General features: G+C 53.7%; 1 protein-coding gene across 1 annotated transcript in view; it reads left to right on the forward strand.

The window, feature by feature from the left end:
* KY (kyphoscoliosis peptidase) overlaps positions 1 to 18,669 on the forward strand; it is a 43,566-nt gene extending 24,897 nt beyond the window's left edge. The window contains exons 7-11 of the mRNA XM_070794469.1: positions 678 to 786; positions 2,585 to 2,702; positions 11,278 to 11,466; positions 12,993 to 13,183; positions 17,032 to 18,669. Coding sequence (XP_070650570.1) covers positions 678 to 786; positions 2,585 to 2,702; positions 11,278 to 11,466; positions 12,993 to 13,183; positions 17,032 to 17,927 — 1,503 coding nt within the window. The 3' untranslated portion in view covers positions 17,928 to 18,669. The remainder of the gene's footprint in view (positions 1 to 677; positions 787 to 2,584; positions 2,703 to 11,277; positions 11,467 to 12,992; positions 13,184 to 17,031) is intronic.
* Positions 18,670 to 20,811: the final 2,142 nt, after the last annotated feature.

Here is a 20,811-nt window from a genome sequence, read left to right on the forward strand (position 1 = left end):
TTCTAATTTCTTCACATTTTCACCTTTGTGTGTGTGTGTGTGTGATTGCCTACCTTTTTTTAAACTACAGTCATCCTAGTGGGTGTGAGGTTGTATCTCACTGTAGGTTTGATTTGCACTTCTCTACTGACTAATGATAGGCTTCCCTGGTGGCTCAGAGGTTAAAGCGTCTAATGATAAACATCTTTTTATATTTTTATTGGCCATCTAAATTTTTGGAGAACTGTGTATTCATGTCCTTGGCCCATTTTAAAATTGGGTTTGCTTTTGTTGTTGAAATACAGGAGTTCTTTGTATATTCTGGATATTAAACCTTTATCAGATACATTAGTTGCAAATATTTTCTTCCATCTGTAAGTTATCGTTTCACTGTCTTAATATTGTCCTTTGATGCACAGAAGTTTTTATTTTTATGAAGCTCAATTAATCCATTTTTTCTTTTGTATCCCATGCTTTTAGCATCATATCTAAGAATCCATTGCCAAACCCAAAGTCATGGTGATTTACCCCTGTGTTTTCTTCTAGGAGTTTTATGGTTTAAGTTCTTATATTTAGGTCACTGATTATTTTTGAGTTAATTTTTTATACAGTATGACGTAAGGGGTCCAACTTCATTCTTTTGCCTATGGATACCCAATGTTCAGGCCCTGATGTAGCACACCCCTCCCACTCCCCAGGTGACAGTCAAGAGTGGCCTTGAGGAGCTGGTGAGCGACCTGCTCCAGGAGGCCCACAGTGACCTGGAGATTGTCCGTGCCATCTGGATCTGGATCTGCCACCACATAGGTAGGCCCGCCTGTGGAGCTGCTGGCTCTGGGACACCGTTCCCAGAGGAGCATCTCTGGGCTTAATTCCATCACCAGTGTGTGTGCAATAAGATGGAAGGTGGAGGAGAAGGGCTCCCAGGGTTCATTAACCAGACTAAGGAAGGTTAACTCATACGCACCAGCTGTCCGTGTTTACGCCCCCGAGTCTGTGTGCTCCATGAAGGGCCAGGGGTAGAGATCCCACCTGGCCCTTTGCCCACAGCCAGAGCTGAGTCCCATCACCCAACTACAGCCTTCCCTCAGTCCTGCCTTCCTGGTCGACCTGCTCCACAGAGATGAGAACCCAGAGCAGTAGGTCATCTCCAGGAAGGAGGTGGCTGGGGATGAGTCAAAGTTGTTTGAAAAGTTACTGCAGCACCAGAGGTTTCTCAAAGCATCCATGCCAGGAAGGGTGGGCACCCCTCTGCTTGTTCCTTACTGCCACACCAGTGACCTCGCTGCCACTCTCAGCCTGGTCTCCAAGTTCTGAGAGCCAGGGGCCACGCAGCTGCCCCCAGCTCTGCACAGGACCCCCTCAGCTGTCTGACCAGCTCAGGCAAAGCCCCAGGAGGTTGCTAAGGGGAAGCTGGCTGCTGCCTCCTACAGACCATGGAGAAGCCAAGTGGCAGGATGGACTTCTAGAGACTTCCCTGCGACATAGTGACCAGCGAAGATCCCCTACCTGCTGTCACTGGGCTTTCCTTTTGTCCTCCCAGAGCGGCAGTTAGGGACTCAGCTTAGAGGATGAACTCACCTGACACAGGTAGGCCATCTGGCCACAGGACCTGAAGGGCCACCTTCTGCCACGTCAACCTCAGCAGTTCAGCCTGGGCCTAATAAGGGAGCAGGATGGGAATCAGAACATCTGATATGACTTTGTGTGCGGCCCCCACTCTCACACACACACCCTCACACACACACACACACCCTCACACACCCTCACACACCCTCACACACACCCACACACCCTCACACATATCCACACACACCCTCACACATACTCTCACACACACCCACACACCCTCACACATACCCACACACACCCTCACACACACCCTCACACACCCTCACACATACCCACACACACCCTCACACACACATAAACACACCCTCACACACACACATACCCTCACTCACACACACACACACATCCTCACACACATACACACACCCTCACACACACACCCTCACACACACCGTCACACACACACATCCCGTGGGCACACGTGGGCACACACACACCCTTTGTTGCCTCAAAGGCCACAATGATTTCTGCCTCAAGGCCTCACACAGGTCTTAGGCTCTCTCGTTAGCCAAGTAAAGTGGCCTGTCTTCTCTTTTTGGGACGAGCGTTAACAGTAACTCAGCTCCATGTGCATAGCGTGAGGCCTTGGCCTTGGGGCTGCAGCAGGGGTGGGGGAGCAGCCTCACTGGCTCTGCTTACAGAGCTGCGTGCAGAGCCCCCAACTGCCCAAGTGACGTGTTGGTCCCTCCCCTCCAGCCCCTGCTCAGAGACCTAAAGAGCCAGGTGGCCCCTTCTGCCAATGCCTTGCACTTCCTCCCACCACCCAAGGGTACATTTCCCAGATATCACCCAGCCTGGGGCCCTGTTCCCTTCAGTCCACAGCAGCCTCTCCTAGGCCCAAGGGAGGCCAGCCCACATGATGCTGGAAGCAGAGCAGAGGGCAGGGGCAGAGGGGTGGACCCCTCTCTCCTCTGCACCAGCCTGCTCATCTCCAAGGACCTGGTTCCTCACAGCCTCCTTCTCTGCTCTCCAGAATACGACATCGAGGCTGCCCAGGAGAAGGACCGCCAGGCCTTCAAACCCACTGTCATCCTGCAGACCCAGAAGACCAACTGTGACGGCTACGCTGGGCTCTTTGAGAGAATGTGCAGGTACAAAGTGCTCCCAGGCTGACCACCCTGACCCAGCGCCTCCCCCTGCCAACTGCCCTGTGCCTTCACCCACGCACTGGACCTGAAATGGGAGTTTGCAAACTCTACTCTGAATCCAAGTGAGTCTTGAAAAGGTCAATTTCTCCCTTTTTAACACCAGCATAATTGACTTTGTACCATCTGCCGGGCTTCGCGATACATTAACATAATGGCAGATGAATGCACGGAGATAATTTGGTTATAAAAGGCCCTTTTTCCACCTTCTCCCATCTCTGTGCAGCTGAAGGTTAGAAGAATGGCAGATGTGGGAATGCCAGGACCATGGCTGCAGGCGCCAGGAGGACTATGAAAGGCTGTCCTCGGGGCTGGCGCAGGGGCCTCTTGGGGGAACAAAGTCCCCCCACCTGAAAAAAATGTGTCCGTTGGAAAAGCTGAATCACTGGGCAGCAGCTCCTCTGGGCTCTGTTTCCGATGCTCTGGGAGCAAGCACCTGGCCAGGATGCCTGGGGTGGGGTGGGGGAGGAGCGGGGGCGACGCAGAGGTGGTGAGAGCAGGCGAGTGGCTGGTAGGGAAGGCATTGCTGTTTGGAGACCTCACTGCCAGTTCTGTGTGACCTGGAGATGGACTCCAGGCTGGGGGAACCCTGCTGACCCTACAGTTTCCTGTGCCCACTGTCTAAGTTCTGCCGTGTTCCTCCAGTAACAATCAGCCAGCCTTGGGGGCCACTGCAAAGCCCCTCCCCAGGGGGTAGACAGACTGCACCCACTGCCTGTGCTGGCCTCTGGGAATGAGTCTCCTCAGGCTCCCAAGCCTCAGCCGACCAGAACTGCAGGGGGCAATTCATCAAACCAAGAGTAGAGACGATAACTAAAGTGTCCGCGGGCAGGTAGTGGTGTGACAGTGTTGTACCACGGCCATACGATGTCCTGCTCCCAGGGGGACCCGCCACCCACTCCGGGCCTGACCCCCAGCCCTCCAGGCTCCCACCCTCATCACCACCACCCATCACAGACACGCTGTTCCATCCCTTCTGTTCTCTCTCTGCTCTTCCGTCCCCTACGTCCAAGCCCACCCCTGAGACCACAGCCCCCGAGGGGACCCGAGGGTCAGCAGGCAGAGGATGCCAAGCCCTCTGCAACCCACCCCCCTACATTCCCACGCTACCCCAGACCCAGGCACCCCACATACATTCAGGGCTTCTAGGAACCCGGGTCCTCACCAGCCCCCTGCCCTGGCTCCCGGGCCCTAGGTTCTGAACAAGACTAAAAGCTCACACTATCCCCATAATGTCCTCCAAACTGCAGCCTCTCCTCCCTTCCAGCTCTGCCCCCTCTGCCACTGCCCTCACTTGCGGCTAATCCTGCTCCATCTGCTCGCCTTGCCTCTCAATGTTCTTTAGGCTCCACCTCTCCCTCCCCAGATGCCATCAACAAACCTATACACCAGCTCAGATCTTGCTTAGGCTTTTATTTAATCACTTTTCTAAATTAAAAATAAAACTTAACTATAGGTGATTTATAAAGTGCATAGAAGAAAACAGAAGAAAATTAAGCTACCCTGAATCCTACCAGTTAGAGAACACTTAACATTTTGTCCTATTGCTTTCTGGACTTTGTTCTCTCATATAGGCTTTGCCTATGCTCATTTCTTCTTTTGGTTTTACATGTCTTCGTGTCTCCCCCCACCTTCTTCTTTCCCTTTGAACATCCATCTCAGAATCCTACACACAGTAGGCCCTCAGTGACAGGAAATGACAGGACTTGTATGAGTTGGACCTTCTTTTTTTAAATAAGGGAATAACCCTCCATCTACGCTCAGCTCTATTGGAACCTAGCATCTTTCAGAGTGTAATTATTTTCATCTTAATTTGCAAATTTGAAAACACTTGGGGTTTTAAGTCACAGAGTATATATTTCTTATCCAGTAGAAGTCTTCTTAGCATGGTATGGAAGGAGTGCCAGATTCACAGCCAGAAAGACTCTTCTGGGCCTCAGTTAGTTTACCAGTCCTTGATCTCCAGTCCTTAACGTCCCACTCATTCGTTTTGCTCCCTTTGGAAGGCACTAAGCTTCTGGGTGCTGGGAGGGATCGGGGGCAGGAGGAGAGGGGGACAACAGAGGATGAGATGGCTGGATGGCATCACCGACTCGATGGACGTGAGTTTGAGTGAACTCCGGGAGTTGGTGATGGACAGGGAGGCCTGGCATGCTGAGGTTCATGGGGTCACAAAGAGTCGGACACGACTGAGCGACTGAACTGAACTAAACTGAACTGAAGCTTCTGGGAGCCTCGGTTTTCTCATCTGTACACTGGGGACTCCACTGACTACTGGCAGGAGTAAAGGAGAACTTGGGGGCTATTATTTTTAACCCTCCCTGTCCTCTCAGTATCGGAGTGTCTTTGCTCTGTAGAACTTTTCTACAGACCACATAGACTCACATAGGCTCAGAAAATTGACATTGGCCTTGAGTGGAACTGTCAACTCTTTGGCCTAGTCCAGAGGCTTAACAAGGGCCATTTTCTGGCCTGAAGCTGATCATTAAAAGACCAACGTTTTGCATCATTTAAAGTTATGTTCCCACCTGGCAGTTACCCTGTGAAATACTCTCCACATAGCCTGGGATATTTAACAATAGCTCACAGTTCTCTGAATTCCTTTAACTTTGGCTTTAAAGATCAGTAACCTCAGCCATGTGTCTTTCCTAAGCCCTCTTCTCTTTAAAATAACTGCTGAGGGTTTGGTAAATTCATTAGCAGATCCCTTAATAACCAAGGACGTGCAATCCACACTTGCTGATTTATCCCTGCTTGGTTGTCAGAGTGGCCTCTCAGCAAGAGTTGTGTCCACATAGCTGGCATTACTTCTACCAGTCCAGTCTGCCTCCTTGCAATGGCCTCATTAAAGACTGATTTAATAAAGTAATTTGGTGGGGAATTCAGATATTTTTGCAACATCATTCATTTCCTCATCGTCTTTCTCAAGTAACCAGTGTGCCTTTTTTGTTAGTACTGTTGCTTGTAACTGCTGGTCCAACTTCTTTCTGACTTTCTCTCGTCCAGCATTCATGTCTCTGCTTTTGCCTCAGTTCCCCAACAGCCTTCACGAATTCCACTTCATTTCTTTGCAAGGGTCATGCTTAATTCCCCAGAGTTCTGCCAGCAAGTCAGCCTCCAGTTCAATTTCTTCCCCTGTTACCACGGCTCTAACACCACCAGCTAGCAGATTTTCCAGGGACTTTTGAGAAAGCCAAGAGCTTATTACCAGTTTCAGGCTTTGATGCGGAGGAGACTGGCTGTCACCAATCAGATGTCAGTCTGTTTCCCATGCATCTTCCAGCTGTCACAGCGGTGTGCTGCTGCTCCGCATCATGTCCCAGACAATCCCAGAACATTGCTTGGTTCCAGAGGCCCCGAAGGCTGGATATACAGGATAACCTTAAATTATCTCCATCCTATATGGCCTCTGAAAGGAACATCTAAACCCCACCACCCTTTTAGATACATCAAAGGACAGTGCTCATGAAGACGAATTGCATCACTATGGCAAACCAATCTTTAATTTTACTCTGTATACCACCTGGAAGTTTATGGATTGAAACAAATCTTGCTGTACAAAAAGGCTGGTGCGATGCAGATCCTCCTGAACTGGGCATTGGGCCCCACGAGTCCTGGCACTGATGCCCCCAAGCCCTCTGTGTGTCCCCAGGCAAGTCAGCTTCCCTCTCTGAACTGCTGACTCCTCACTTGTCACAGAGGAGATCCTGAAGTCAACCTCCAAAAGCTCTAACAGGCCTGTGGAGTGAGAATTATTACCATGATTACAGTTACTGACCTCACTGTAAGCGGGGGAGTGGCATAAGGAAAGGAGAAGAGGACCATATAGCAGAAATATAAACACTGCCAACTTTATAACAAATCAGCTGCATAAACTGTGAAACATAAGTCATGGTTATGCATGTCATGCTGCAGTGTAGAAACCACAAACTGGGTTTCCCTGGTGGCTCAGTTGGTAAAGAATCTGCCTGCAATGCAGGAGACCCAGATTCAATCTCTGGGTTGGGACGATCCCCTGGAGAAGGGAAAGGCTACCCACTCCAGTATTCTGGCCTGGCCTGGAGAATTCTATGGACTCTATAGTCCATGGGGTCGCAAAGAGTCGGACACAACTGAGCAACTTTTGCTTTCAATCTCGTTTTGGAATTATATATATATATATATATATATATACACACACACATACACACTTCGTTTTTATTGAAATCTAGTTGATTTGCAATGTGGTGTTAGTTTCGGGTGTACAGCAAAATGATTCAGTTATACATGTATATATATGTATATATTCATTTTTACATTCTCTTCCATTATAGATTATTTTAAGATATTGAATATAATTCCCTGTGCTATACGGTAGGACCTTGTTGGTTATCTATTTTATGTATAGTAGTGTGTATGTTTTAATCCCAAATTCCTACTTGATTTCCCCCCTCCTCCCCTTTGGGAACCATAAATTTGTTTTCTGTGACCTTCTTGGGGACCATTTTGGGAACTGCAGGCCCTAAAAAAATTCTAATTCATGTGTTTGCCCAGTTAAACTGGCCGTTGGACTTAAAGGTAATGAAACCATGCTTCCTAATTTTACTATTAGAAATCACAGTGTTTTTCTCAAGAGAGGAAAACAGTGCATGCTTCGCTACCTCTCCCACAGCTCTCGTCCTTTCCACCCTCCCTCTTTCCCATGTGGTCCCGACATCCAGGGAGAAGTGGTCAGAGCTAAGGAAGCCCACTGTGGTCAGGGGCTGATGTGTGGGGTGTACCGTCCACCCCAGGCCGCTCAGCCATCCTGCTGCCGGGGCCCGGATTGTCGCTGGTTTTTGTTTTTTTTTTTTAATTGGAGGCTAATTACTTTACAATATTGTAATGGTTTTTGCCGTACATTAACATGAATCAGCCATGGGTGTACATGTGTTCCCCATCCTGAACCCCCTCCGCCACCTCCCCATCCCATCCCCCAGGGTCATCCCAGTGCACCAGCCCTGAGCACCCTGCTGTTTAAAGTGACAGTCACAGTCTGGATCCATCGTCTCCGCAGCATTACCCCTGGCGCTGAGGTTTTCCACACTGTCAAAAGTAAAAACCAAGACTCTGCAGCCTGAGGTTACTAGACACATCTCCTTGGCTGATATTTTGGGCTCTAGGATGGCTGGTCGGGGTTCCTTAAGAGGTGGAAGTGTTTCTCATCCTCTGCCTTTTCTTCAGTGCTCTCTCAGATCTTTCCAGCAAATTCCTCCCCCTTTGGGTTTCCTGAAAGAGCTATGCTTAGTTTCTCAATTGTGTCCAGCTCTTTACGAGCCCGCCAAGTTCCTCTGTCCATGGGGATTCTCCAGGCAAGAATACTGGAGTGGGTTGCTATGCCCTACTCCAAGGGATCTTGCCAACCCAGGGATCAAACCCAGGTCTCCTGCATTGCAGGTGGGTTCTTTACCATCTGAGCCACCAGGGAAGCCCAAGAGCTGTGCTGATCACTAGCATTTTTGTCATGATTCACATATTCATTCTCTTCCTACTATGAGAACATCGAGGGTGGCCAGTGAGCTTTATTTTTAGAGCATCATAATTTATTATGTTGTAGTATTTATTGCATTTCTAAATGATATGACATGGGATATTATATCGTACAGGGGATATGATCCCCTGTAGAGTGTTTTGCACGGAGTGTATACAGTCAGCAATCTTTGGAGGCCTGAGGTGGTTGTGGGTCACCTGACCAGCAACCAGCAGCTAGAATGACTAGTTCCACATTTTTGCGTGAGAGTTATGGATTATTAACAATAATGCTCTACATTACGACTGCTTTGTCCAACTCATCTTGCACACTGCTGCCAGGTAATAAAATATCCTCACATCATAGTCAAGCATGGCAGAAGCTTACCGCTGAGGGGATTTTTTCATCTTTATTCTGCCCCAGGCATTCCCCACAGCCCTCCCAGCTTCTCCTCAGCCTGTCAGTGGAGAATCAACCCCTAGAGATCATTTAACGCCAACCTTTCGTTTTGCCCATGATGAGCCTGGCAAGGTCACAATGGAATGAACGGGTTCTCCTGGCTCAACCCAGGCCAGTCTCACCCCCTCCAGCCCCAAGCCCTCAGGGAGCCCTTCCCAGGCACAGGGTGGGGCGTTCATGCTTATTCCCTGACTTGGTGCTCAAATCTGACCTCCAGTTTGGCCCTGGGTGAGAGGATACCTCTGCCCAGGGCCACGGCTTCTCCCAGGACACTTAGCTCAAGCCAGCCCTCTACCCACATCAACACCAGCCCATCTTTATCATAGCTCCTGGAGGCCACGTGGGAACTCAGTGCCTCTCCTGCCTCCCCTGATGTCGGGTGGCTCTGAGTGAAGGACAAGCGTGCTCCTGAGGACCATAGCTCCCTTCCCCTCCCTGCGAAGCAGCCCCTTCCCCATCCTCCACATGCCGGCCACTCATTTCTCCCTCCTCCAGTCCTAGAAATTCATGGGCACCAATGTTCTGGCCAAGAAAGGAAAATAACTCACTAGAAGTGTCATTTTCAAGTAGCACTTATGATTTTTTTTTCCAATTCGAAAAGCAACACATAATCATCATTGAAAATTTTAAAAATAGAGAGAAGCTTAAAGAAGAAAATTAAAATCACCCCAAATCCCATCACTAAGAGACCGGATGACTTCTGCGCTGTCTTCTCACTCTGCCCTCCCCCTCTGTTTCTGGTTCTCTGTGCGCGCGCACACACACACACACATACACACACTCAGGGATTGTGCTGATGATGGGGTTTTGTAGAAGGTTGTCAATTAACAGTGAATGTGTCAGGAGCATCTCTTATCTCGCTAAATATTTTTCACCACATTCCTTCTCCTTATCCACTCTCTGAGTATGTGGAGCCCGACCTCCAATGGAAGGCCCCTCCCATCCCATCATCTTCATCCCACCCCTCTGGCCTTGCACGCACCCCTCCCCTCTCAGGGATTCCCTGGTGGCTCTGCAATGCACCCCACTCCAGTATCCTTGCCTGGAAAATCCCATGGACAGAGGAGCCTGGCGGGCTACAGTCCATAGGATCTCAAAGGGTCAGACATGACTGAGCAACTGCATTTTCACTGCATTTTCACTTTCTTTCACTTTCTCCCCTCTCTAAGGGGAGGGTCTAAAAGACCTCTAAGTATTAGAGGCCTTTTTTCTCTGAGACTGCACTCATTCAGATCCCACCTCCTGAAAACAAACCCCCTGGGCCCCGCATCCCATTGTAGCCAAATGAGGAGGGGGCTGTCTGGGTGTGGCTGCTTCTTCCCCCTGCCCCTGCTCCGGGCTTTTGGACCCACCCATGCTGGGCCTCCTGCCTCTGGGGGGCCCTTCTGCTCCTGGAGTCAGTGTTCCCTTTCACCCGCAGAATCCTGACATGGGATCTACTTTCTCTTGCTCTCTGCTCGCACCCCCAAGTGCTTCCGAAATCCTTCCCACGGGCCCAGCTGGTCTGTTCTCATGGGATTTCTTTGACAGCCTGGGGAGCCTGAATCTCCTTTTGTGAAGTGGCAGGCAGAAGGGAGGTGGGGGGCATGGGGTGGCTGTAAAACTTCCCAACCCATAAGGAGCCTCAGCAGGGCAGGCCTGCCGCTGAGCAGAAGAGGGGAGTTCAGGCCGTGTGGGGTGATTTGCAAGCTCCACATCTTGCCCCACTCGTTCTCTCAACAAGTGATATGTAAATGCAGATAAGTCATATTTAATCCAATATTATGCTAATTGTTTGTTAAACATTCATTTTTATATGGATAATGTCCGATTTCTGTCCCCATGCCTGTCCTATGGCCATTTCACCCTATTACCCTGAGGCTCCATGACCTCTTGTTTAGAGCAACTGAGGCTGCAGACCTGCTCCTGAAGGGACCCCCACCAGGCACTTCCCTGATAGAGGCCCAGCCACACTAGGAGCGCAGCCCCAGTTCATGCGAGGGGAGGGCGGATTCGGCAGACAGCTCATGCTGAGCCCCATCTGACGGGCTGGTGCGAGCATCCTGGGTATCACCGGTTTGGGTGGAGGGGAGGTGGGCTCAGCTTCCTCCTGCACCCTCATATCCAGCACCCCTCCCTGACACCTAGATGTCACCTAGACCCAGCTCCCCATCCATGTGTCTAGAGTCACTCTGGTTTTTCTGGCACATTGTCCTGCTCCTGGTTTCCATGTTCACCAGGCGGAACTCGCTGTTGCACCGGTGTCCTCCTACAGCTGCCAGCAGAGCCCCCAGGTCAACTCAGGGGAGAGACAGTCCCAAGGGCTGTGTACAGGCTGGAGGAGCCTGCAGCCAGTCTGTCTGCACCAGAGGTGGCGGGGGACAAGCCAGCCAGCCCATGTCGCCTCCAGCCTCCACCTCTGCAGATAAAAGCCCTCAGGCTGTGTGTGTGTGACTGTGTGGAAGGCAGGGAATAGGAGAGGTATGGAGGGACTGACAGCAGACAGGCCTGAGGCAGGGCCACAGACAGACAGACTTGCAGGGGCGGAGGGACCCCCAGCAGGAGCCGCCTCTCAGAGCCTGTGTCCCGCCCCAGGATAGCTGGAGTGCAGTGTGTGACCGTGCCTGGCTACTCCAAGGGCTTTGGCTACCAGCTGGGGCAGAGCTTCTCTGGGGAGTTTGACCACGCCTGGAATGCTGTGTTCCTGGAGGGGAGATGGCACCTGGTGGACAGCACCTGGGGCAGTGGCCTGGTGGATTCCTCCACGTCCAAATTCACCTTCCTGTGAGTACCTCAGCTCTGCGGGGGTCTGGTCAATGGAGACAGGGGAGGCAGGAGCCTGAAGGAGGCGGCAGCGGAGAAGGCCGGTGGAAGGGGAAGGAGAGCTGGGGGCCTCTGTGTGCTGCGGACCCTCACCCCCTTCCTCTGGCTTCGGGGTGAGCTAGCTCCAGGCTGGTGACAGGTGACCTTTCTGTCACCTCACCCTTCCCTGTCTCAGTTCCCCCTCTGGCTCCCCAGCGCTCCTTTTCCACTCAAGGGCTAAAAGCACAGAGTCTGCCCACAGGGCAAGTGCCAAGAAAGGCAGGGTTGAGAACCTCCTTTGTCTGGAGGCTCCCCTCAGGCTTTTAAAAAGGCCTAGTTGCTCAGTCGTGTCCGACTTTTTGCTGCCCCACGGACTGTAGCCCACCAGGCTCCTCTGTCCGTAGAATTCTCCAGGCAAGAATACTGGAGTAGGTTGCCATTTCCTTCTCCAGGGGATCTTCCCAACCCAGGGATCGAACCAGGGTCTCCTACATTGCAGGCAGATTCTTTACCTTCTGAGCCACCAGAGACTCATAGTCGGGCCTTTGGCCATTGACTATGTTATTATTTGAGATGCCAGGATTCTCTCCTACTGCTTCTCCCAGATACCAGGGCTTCTCCTCCTCCTCTCCAGTGTAAATGCAGCCATATCCCACCTCTGAAGGAGGGGGTCTGGCTTGTGGGAAGGGGTGTCAGGGTGCCCAGCATCCCTGTGGGCACTGCAGGGCAGAGTGGCTGGGGGGCAGGTCTGGAGCACGTCTGTCCTCCAAGGCTCTGGCCTTAGCCTTATCAGCAGCTCAAATGCCTTTTCATCCAGAAAAATGAGAGTACTGCCCCACTTGTGCAGTTTAAATCCTGACAGCCCTGCATGCGTGGCAGACACCGTGGGTATACACAGCCCATACTGGGAGGAGGTGTCAGTCACACCCTCCTTTGCCCTGTCGGCTCTGAGTGCTGCCTGCCTTGGGCTGAGTGAAGGCTCTCCCATCTCGGAGGAGTCCCCCTTTCTCCTGATCCTCATCACTGACCTCTAGAGAGCTGCGTCTAGCCAGCCCCGGGGACTACATTAGGGCCTCCCCCTGCACAGCTGCCCACAACAAGTCACAGAGAGCATGGAGCTGGCTCCCCAGTCTCCCTGCCTGCCCTCCCTCCACGCCGCTGGCACCTGTCCCTGGGTCCTGGCTTTGCTCCCTTTAGATCCCTTTGTTTTTGAGAGCAGAGGAACCCATTCTCTGCCTGGACATGCACTGCCAGGCGGTAGCCGTCTCTTAAAAGGGGGCCTCAGATCCTGCTTTGTCTCCTATCTCTGGAAGCAGCTGCTGAGGGGGCATCTGCCACACCCACGTCAGGGTTGGAGATGGTGCCTCTTCCCGTTGGGTTGTGGGTAGGACCCCCCATGTGTTACCTTCAAGAAGGCCCCAAAGACCCTCTGTGGGCCCCACCTGCCCCTCTGCATGGCCAGGGCCTGTGCCTCCAGCATGGCTTCTGACCAGCCGTCCCCCCTCCAGCTACAACGAATTCTACTTCCTCACCCACCCTGCACTGTTCATCGAGGACCATTTCCCAGACAACAAGAACTGGCAACTGCTCAAACCCCCTCAATCCCTGAGGCAGTTTGAGAGCAACATGTATCACAAGAGTGAGTTCTACAACAAGGGAATGCTGAGCGCCCAGCCGCAGACTTCCATCATCAAAACAGGTAACTGGGTTCGTGGGCTGCCCTGCCAGTGCCCAGCTCAGTGGAAGCGGTATGTGGGGGCTGTGCAGGGGTGACTGAGGCTGCCTAGGCCATCGGGCCGTCAGGGCAAGACGCAGCCGCAGGTCACATTTGCAAGGACAGAAACCCATCCCACCAGCATAAACCAAGACAGGGGCATGCAGCTCCGGAGGGCTGAGCTTTTGGCCAGGCATGCTGGGGGGCCAGGGCTAGTGGCCCCGCACTGGGGAAGCCTCTCTCAGCTCACACAGTGGGGAAAGGACTGCTTCAGCCTGGCTTCCGACGCCTTCCAGCTCAGGTGCGCGACAGAAGCTCCTAAACTCCTGGTGTGTGCATGCTAAGTCGTTTCAGTCATGTCTGACTCTGAGACCCCATGGACTGTAGCCCTCCAGGCTTCTCTGTCCATGGGGCTCTCCAGGCAAGAATATTGGAGTGGTTACCATGCCCTCCTCCAGGGGATCTTCCCGACCCAGGGATGGAACCCGTATCTCCTCCATTGCAGGCGGGTTCTTTACTACTAATGCCATTTGGGAGGCCCCAAACCCCTCCCAACAGGCCCCACAGGCCTCCCAACAGCCCCAGGTGAGCTCTGGCCTTCTCTCCTGGAGCACACAGGCAGCCCTTGGTGGGAGTGTGGGGGTGCACTGACCCCACTGGGCTGAGCCCTAACTGTGGTGCTGCGCGCCTTGGGACCCGGTGCCCAAATTCCTCCCAGTCCACATCCAGCTGCCTGTGGTCCCTGTGGAGAGATGGGGAGCGAATGCCAGTCCAGGCCAGCCTTGGGGACAGCTAGGGGTCCTGTACATCCAGCCCAGGGGAAGTTGCCTGGAAAAGGCTGGCTCTGCCTGCAGGCAGGAAGGAGGCAGATGAATAGGCATCCAGGTGGTGAGGGGAGCCCTCAGAGGCCAGGCTGCATCCCTGGAGCCCGGCCTTCATCTGGGGCACCTGAGCTCACATGTGGGAGACCTGCTGGGTCCTCCCTGAAATATGTCCGTCCCTGTCTCCTGTGATGCCTGCTCTCCGCCAGTTCCCAACACTCTGCTGCTCAGCAGCCCCCTTCCTGATAAAGCCCCCAGCACTCTCCTGGGAGACCCCCTCTGCTCCCCGACTAGGTCCTTAGGCCACTGGCATGCAGAACCCGGCCCAGCTTGGCCAACGCATGCCCACACTCAGGTGACCGGGCACCCATGTTAGTCCCAGCCGATTCTTCCCTTCAACCTCACAACGGTCTCCATAACCAGGCTGCCAAGCTCTGGGATAATTTTTAAAACGACGAATGCCTCCTGCTGCTGAAATAACAGCGTGAGGCTGCTGTCTCAGAGTGTGCCTGTGCCCCCTGGATGCCTGTCAGACAGGGGCTGCTCCAGCCAGCAGGGGCCACGGGGAGGACTGCGCCAGGTCACACAGACGTCAAAACAGTGCCACCAAGGAGCTTGCCTCTTTAAGAGACAGAGAAATGTAAACACTGGGTTTCCGAATATACAGTAAACCTAAAATTTGATTGCATATTCATGAAGCATATTTAAAGAATAGTTCTTTGCCGGAGCTAGTTTTGTTAAGAGTGGAGATGAAAAGAAAGCAGAGAGGGAAACAGGTAGGCTAAATGCAAGAAGGGATAGTGAGAGGGTGACGGAGGCGTGAGGGGAGGAGGAGGTCACAGGCTCTAACAGAGTCCCAAGGGTCTCCGTTCCTTTATTTCCAGGCTTCCCAGCCATTCAGTTCACCTTCACCAGGAACCCCCTGAGGTGGGCACCCCAGCCAGGCCCAGGACATGGCAAGAAAGGAGACAAGCGGGCCCTTCCCTGTGGCACCCACACCCAGCAGGGAGGATCCACATTACCCATCACTGATACATTACTATACTGCTAAGTTCCCTAGAGGAGAGGGAGGGCCAAAAGGGCAGCTTCCAGCTCACTCAGCCGCCTGCCTTACCCCAGGGCATCAGAAAAGCCTTCTTTGTGGTCAGAACATTGCCTTGAAGTCTTAGCCAGGTTTGGGGGACACTGAGCATATGTGAAGGCCCTGGAACATGAAGGGGTGTCCCCCTGGAGCAGGTACAGGAATACCATGTGGGCCTGAGGATGGGCCTGACTTGGGCAAGGCAGGAGGGGACAAGCCTCTCCTCTGGCCTCCAGTTTGATTGTGACACACGGAAGGGAGCCCCAGGGTAGATATTTTCAGGAGCCCTTGAGCTACCATGTGGAGATGCCAGGAGCCCTCGATGCATCAAAGGAATTGCACGGGGACCTCTAGGGCGCGACTTGGAGCAGGACAGGGTCCATGAAGGCTGAGGCAGCTTCTGCCTCCTGAGGAGGGATTCAACTGAGAGAAGTTGATAGTGATCTGCTGTTCTTGGTCACTCTCCTCTGGAGGTAACCATGTCTCATGGTGGCTGATAGCCATGGAGAAGGAGCATACACGAAGAAAACAGCACAAAAGCACAAAGAATACCACCATTCGTGTAACAGAAAGGAAAAAGAATCAGAGGAGGTGGGGAGGCCAGGCTGGGGTGGGTGGCAGATGCAAGACGAACAGCAAGGTGGCTGTATGATCGGCGACCCGGATCCTCCAAGGAAGTCACTGAAGACCTGGAGGATGGGGGCCGAAGCCAGGTTTCAGAGACCTGAATGAGTGGGAGGGAGCTGCAGCAGGGAGGGGCGTGGGAGGAGAGGCAGGTGAGGCGTTGGCAGTGCCTGAGAAGGCAGGGAACGTCTTCTGGTTCGAAGAGCCATAAAGAAGGCGGTGGGGGCAGGGGGCGGGGAGGCCAGTGGAGCCCCCTTCCCCTTGTGGGGATTCTCACTCCCAAGATGGGAGGTAGCACTGAATGCAGCAACTGAGCATCCTGGAGTTGGGCCTCGTGGCTGATAAGATGGGAAGTCTCAGGGGCACTCATCCTATAGCATTCTTGAGCATGGCTTTCTGCCTCCAGAGCAGGAACTCTGGATCCCGATGTGGGAGAGGCTACTAGAGAGTGTGAATGAGACACTAGTCGGAGGTGGCTGGGAGGAGGGACAGGTGATCAGCTTCTGAGGGAGGGGGAGGCAAGGCTCTCAGAGAAGCCCTGCCCCTCCCTGTGATCCTGCAAAGCAGCAGGGACCAGGGAGGGGAGTGCCCATGGGCTGTAAAGACAGAGAACTGACCCCCTGTACACCCACAGCAATGACCAGGACAGAGGAAGACAGCGCTGGAGGGCAAGGGGCGAGGCGTGTGTGGGATGCACACGATCCTCTTGTGCACTTGACTCCATTCAGGAAGCACGGCCTGGAGAAGAGGGTGGAGGTGGGTGTGCGGGGAGGACCCGCAAGGAAGCAGTTCTGTCCCTGGAGCACAGTCTCCAGGAGGGAAGCAACAAGTTTTTAAGGTGATTGTTGACATGCCAGCTGTGAAGGGAGCAGGGTGAAGCAGGACTTGAGACTTGGAGGCAAAGTCAGAGATGGCTCTCCAACCAGGGTCTTGGCCCTCCGTGCCCCTCAGCCCTCTCCCCTGCCCTGGAATCAGGTTAAGCCCCCTGGCAACATTCACCTGATGTGAATCAAATGGGCAAGGCAAGCACGTATGACTGGGGGCAGATTTTTCTTGAGACCCACCACCCCCAGCTGGTGGAAGAGAACCACCCAAAGGGGTGAGAACCCTTCCAGAGGTGTGCTGCCACCGGCTTATATGATGTTCAATGAGGTCATGCTGGTGGCTTAAAATAATTGGGTGAAGGTGTTTCCACCAGGGAAATGGGCAGATGCTGTAAGTCAGGGTTCCCTGCCCAGAGATCCTATTGTTATACGATTACCAGCACAGGTCGGACTCCTCTCACCTGATCCTGGCTCTCCCCACAGTGAATGGAAAGGCCACAGTCACCATCGAGAGCTGTTCTCCGACGCTGTTCATGTTCATGCTCAACGGCAAACAGGAGCACGGGCTGCTGAGCCTCCGGAAGAACGGGATGAAGCTGGATGTGTACCCCCCGACCGCGGGCACCTACAAGCTGCAGATCTTTGCCAAGGGCAACTCGGAGATCTATAGCTCCGTGCTGGAGTACACGCTCAAGTGCCACTGTGCAGACAATGACGTCCGGCTGCCAGCTGAGTTGCACCAGCCCGTGGGCCCCAGCTGGTTCTCGGAGCAGATGGGCATCACCAAGCCGTCCCACCCTGAGCCCGTCATCTACACCAGCGACGGGCGCTGCTCCGTCAGCTTCGGTGTGGAGGAGGGCATCAGCGTCCTGGCTTCACTGCACGGAGACGATGGCCCCGTCACCGAGGAGACCCAGCGACGCTACATCTTCCAGCTGCACCGGGAGAAGCAGACGGAGCTGAAGGTGCAGCTGCCCCACGCCGGCAAGTTTGCACTCAAGATCTTCGTCAAGAAGAGGCAGGAACCGGGCAACTACCTCTTCGTCTTCAATTACCTCATCTGCTGTACCAACACCAAGGTGAACTGGCCCGTGTTCCCCGAGAGCTTTGGCAACTGGGGGGTGGACAATGAGCTGCTGGAGCCGCTGTCGGGCGTGCTGCCTGCCAACCGCAATGTCCCGTTCAAACTGAAGCTGCACGGCGTCGCCAAAGCCCTGGTGAAGGGGCAGGACACGTGGCCGCTGACCCTGAGCCCCGAGGGCTACTGGGAGGGCAGCTGCAGCACCGCAGGCTGCCAGGAGGTGTACGTCATGGTGCTGGAGAACGCCAACCACAGCTTCTACTCCTACATCCTCAAGTACCAGGTCAACGCCCAGTGAGGGCCACCTGCCACCCCGACCCCTGCCGGGCCACGCACAGAGCCCGGACACCACTGAGTCTGCATGGAATCCCTTCTGGACCTCTGCCTCGTGTTCCTGTTCTGCCAGAGGCTGCAATGTCAGTGGCCAAGGGGACAGAGGCAAAGGCCCTTTAGACGACAAAGGTGCTATGTAAATCCAAGGTATTGTAACTGTATTCACTGCCCAGACACCCCCCTTCTCGTGCTAACGCTGTCCTTGTTGTTCTCGGGCTGGTGTGGGGAAGCAGGACTGCCGCCCGGGGCCAAACACCTTTCCGTGATGGGGAGAGAGAAGCGGGCGTGATCCGTGAGGCTGAGTCATCCTGAATTCTCAAGCCCCTTCCCAGGAGCTGCACAGAAATTCTCACCAACTCTCGGACCCCAGGGGAGGTCAGACTGTCATCTTTTTTCCAGACCTGACCACCTCCTGCATTCCCGATGCTGCTTCTTATTCTTCCAGGTCCTGAGAAGGAAGGCGTAGAGAGGAAGCTAACTGTCCCCCAACTAGCCCGGTGGCCGAGGGCCTCCACAATCCCTGTATGTGCCTGAAATGTAGCACCAGAAACGTCATGGGAGACTGTAGGACCGAGGGCAGCCAGTGCCTCCTCGTGTTCTGGGTGGGGGCCAGAGAGGCAGGGATGCATGGCAGTCCCACCACCCTGGTCTCAGGATGTAAGACCCCTGACTCTGCTCTCAGAGGGATTAATACCATCTACTCGGTCTATCAGCAGTTCACTCAGCTCCTGCAAGCCCTCTCAGAGCCTGTGCCTCAGGCCCCAGCCTGAAACCCACACTGGGAACCCCAGGAGGCTTCTGGGCCCTTAGGGACCCCTGGCAATAACCCTCAAAAAGACTTCAGGTGAAGTAGTAAGAACGGTGCAGTGCTGGGGGCCCCCACAATAGCAGAGTCCCACCAGCCCCAAGATCTCTACCACCAAGGCCACACCTGGGGGACCTCGACCTGCCCTGGGAGCAGTTTCTATCCCATGTCCCTTCCTTCCTCTCAAGAGAGACCCCCAGGGTCTGCCTTCTGTAGGGACCGTCCAGAGCTCCTTGTTTGCTCAGGCCTGAGAAGTCTCGCCTGCCCAGCCGGCCCTTAGCAGCACCTCAGGCCAGTGTTGCCATGGCAACAGCAGAAAGACTGGCTCCAATGAGGGCAGCAGGAGGGAAGGATGGAGAGGCCCTGAGAGGCCCTGCATGGCCGCTGCAGCACCATCCCAGCACATGGAGAGGTTGGAGGTGGTTTCACCTGCCCTCCTGGCTCCTTCGGCTCTGCAGCCCCGCCTACCAGGGCCTGGGCCTGGAAGAGCCAGCACTGCCCAGTACTCCCCTCCCTGCATTGCCGCTCTGGATGCCCCGGACTAGCTACAGCCAAAGCTGCTGGGGATCCTCACGCCTCCTTTCCTTCATCCTGACATTTGTGTATTCAGCGAATGTTCGTGGAGCACTTAACCAAGTACTGTGTAAGCCAGTCCTCCGTGCTGGGGCTGCAGCCCTGCCCCAGCCGTCCCAGAGCAAGGGTGGCAGCTGCCGCCCTTGCCCAAGCCTGTTTCAAGTTCCAGGCTCCCAAACACTCCAGTCCATCATCTCCCTAAGGTCCCACCCCACAAAGATCCCCACCAGCCCCAGCATGGACCCGGTCCAGAGGAATGTCTCAGGGGGCCCATCCTCCACCAGGCTGGGGGCCCTGGAACACGAGGGCAGTACATCACGGTGGGCTGAGCTGCCCTGGCCTGTGTCCAGCGTCCTCTGGCAGGCTCTGCCACCCAGGCATTCAGCACTGTGTCACTCACGCCTGGAAAATGCACAAAGGCTGCAGAGGCGGAACTGCTGTGCACCACGACAGGGGAACAAGAGGAGTTTTTACACCCTGGAAACAGCCTTTTCTCACCCCTTTGATTTTATGGGCTGAAAGAAACGCGCTGTGTTTCATCAAAATAATAAGTGCCTTCTATGACTCATGTCACTCACTGGACCCAGAGCTGGCTGCTAGTCCTGCTGGGAAAAACTTGCATCCTCTACAAAACAGTATAATTAGTCTATACATTCTGGAGCACACAAAGGATGCCACCCAGCAAAACAGGAGCTGTCCCAAGCAGGAGACGGTGGCCCAGCCTCGCCAAGCGCCTGGGAGCATCAGCAACCCCTCCCTGCTCGTTTAACCAGGCGCCCCCCGCTCCTTGTAAAGACAGCTGTAGGCACAGACAACACCTGCATTTCTTTCCATTGAAGTAAAAATACATGAAATGAAATCCAATCTTCATGAATTTTTACACGCATGCTGCTCAGGGTAGAATTCGGGGTTGCATTTTGAAGTCTTTTATTCAAATCCCCATCTTTGTTTCCCGACCGAGGCGTTCTAACGGCCAGTGGAATGGCACGGGCGTCCCCTGCTGTCCGAAATGCGGAGCTGCAGGTGCTGCAAACTCCCGTGAGGCTGGGGGTTTTATGCAGCATTTGAAAAAAATGCGGCTGGGATGTTTATATTAAATTCACTGAGTGCCTTCTCGTGGCTTCTCGGAGTTTTCTCATGTATCCGTGGAGCACGTCGTTCCCACACAAGTTGTGAAGCGAGGCAAGGAACTGCCTGGCATGGTGCGAAGACGAGAACGTGATAACCGTTTGGGAATATTTTACCCGGAAATCGGGTAGAAGTGGATGGGACAGTCTGACCACATTCATTCGTAAATCAGTGAAAAATTGGAACTGATGGAACTCAGAAAGCTTTTGCTGCAAGCCCTAGGATGGCAGCCCTGAAGCCACAGAAGGGCATAGAGGGTCGGGGAGGGTGGGAGAGTGGGACGAGGCAAATGGGCGAAAACCACAACTGCAATTAACTTCTGTTCAACTTGTTTTGGAAGCGC

The sequence above is a fragment of the Bos indicus genome, chromosome 1 (assembly GCF_029378745.1).
Source record: "Bos indicus isolate NIAB-ARS_2022 breed Sahiwal x Tharparkar chromosome 1, NIAB-ARS_B.indTharparkar_mat_pri_1.0, whole genome shotgun sequence".
NCBI classification, from domain to species: Eukaryota; Metazoa; Chordata; class Mammalia; order Artiodactyla; family Bovidae; genus Bos; species Bos indicus.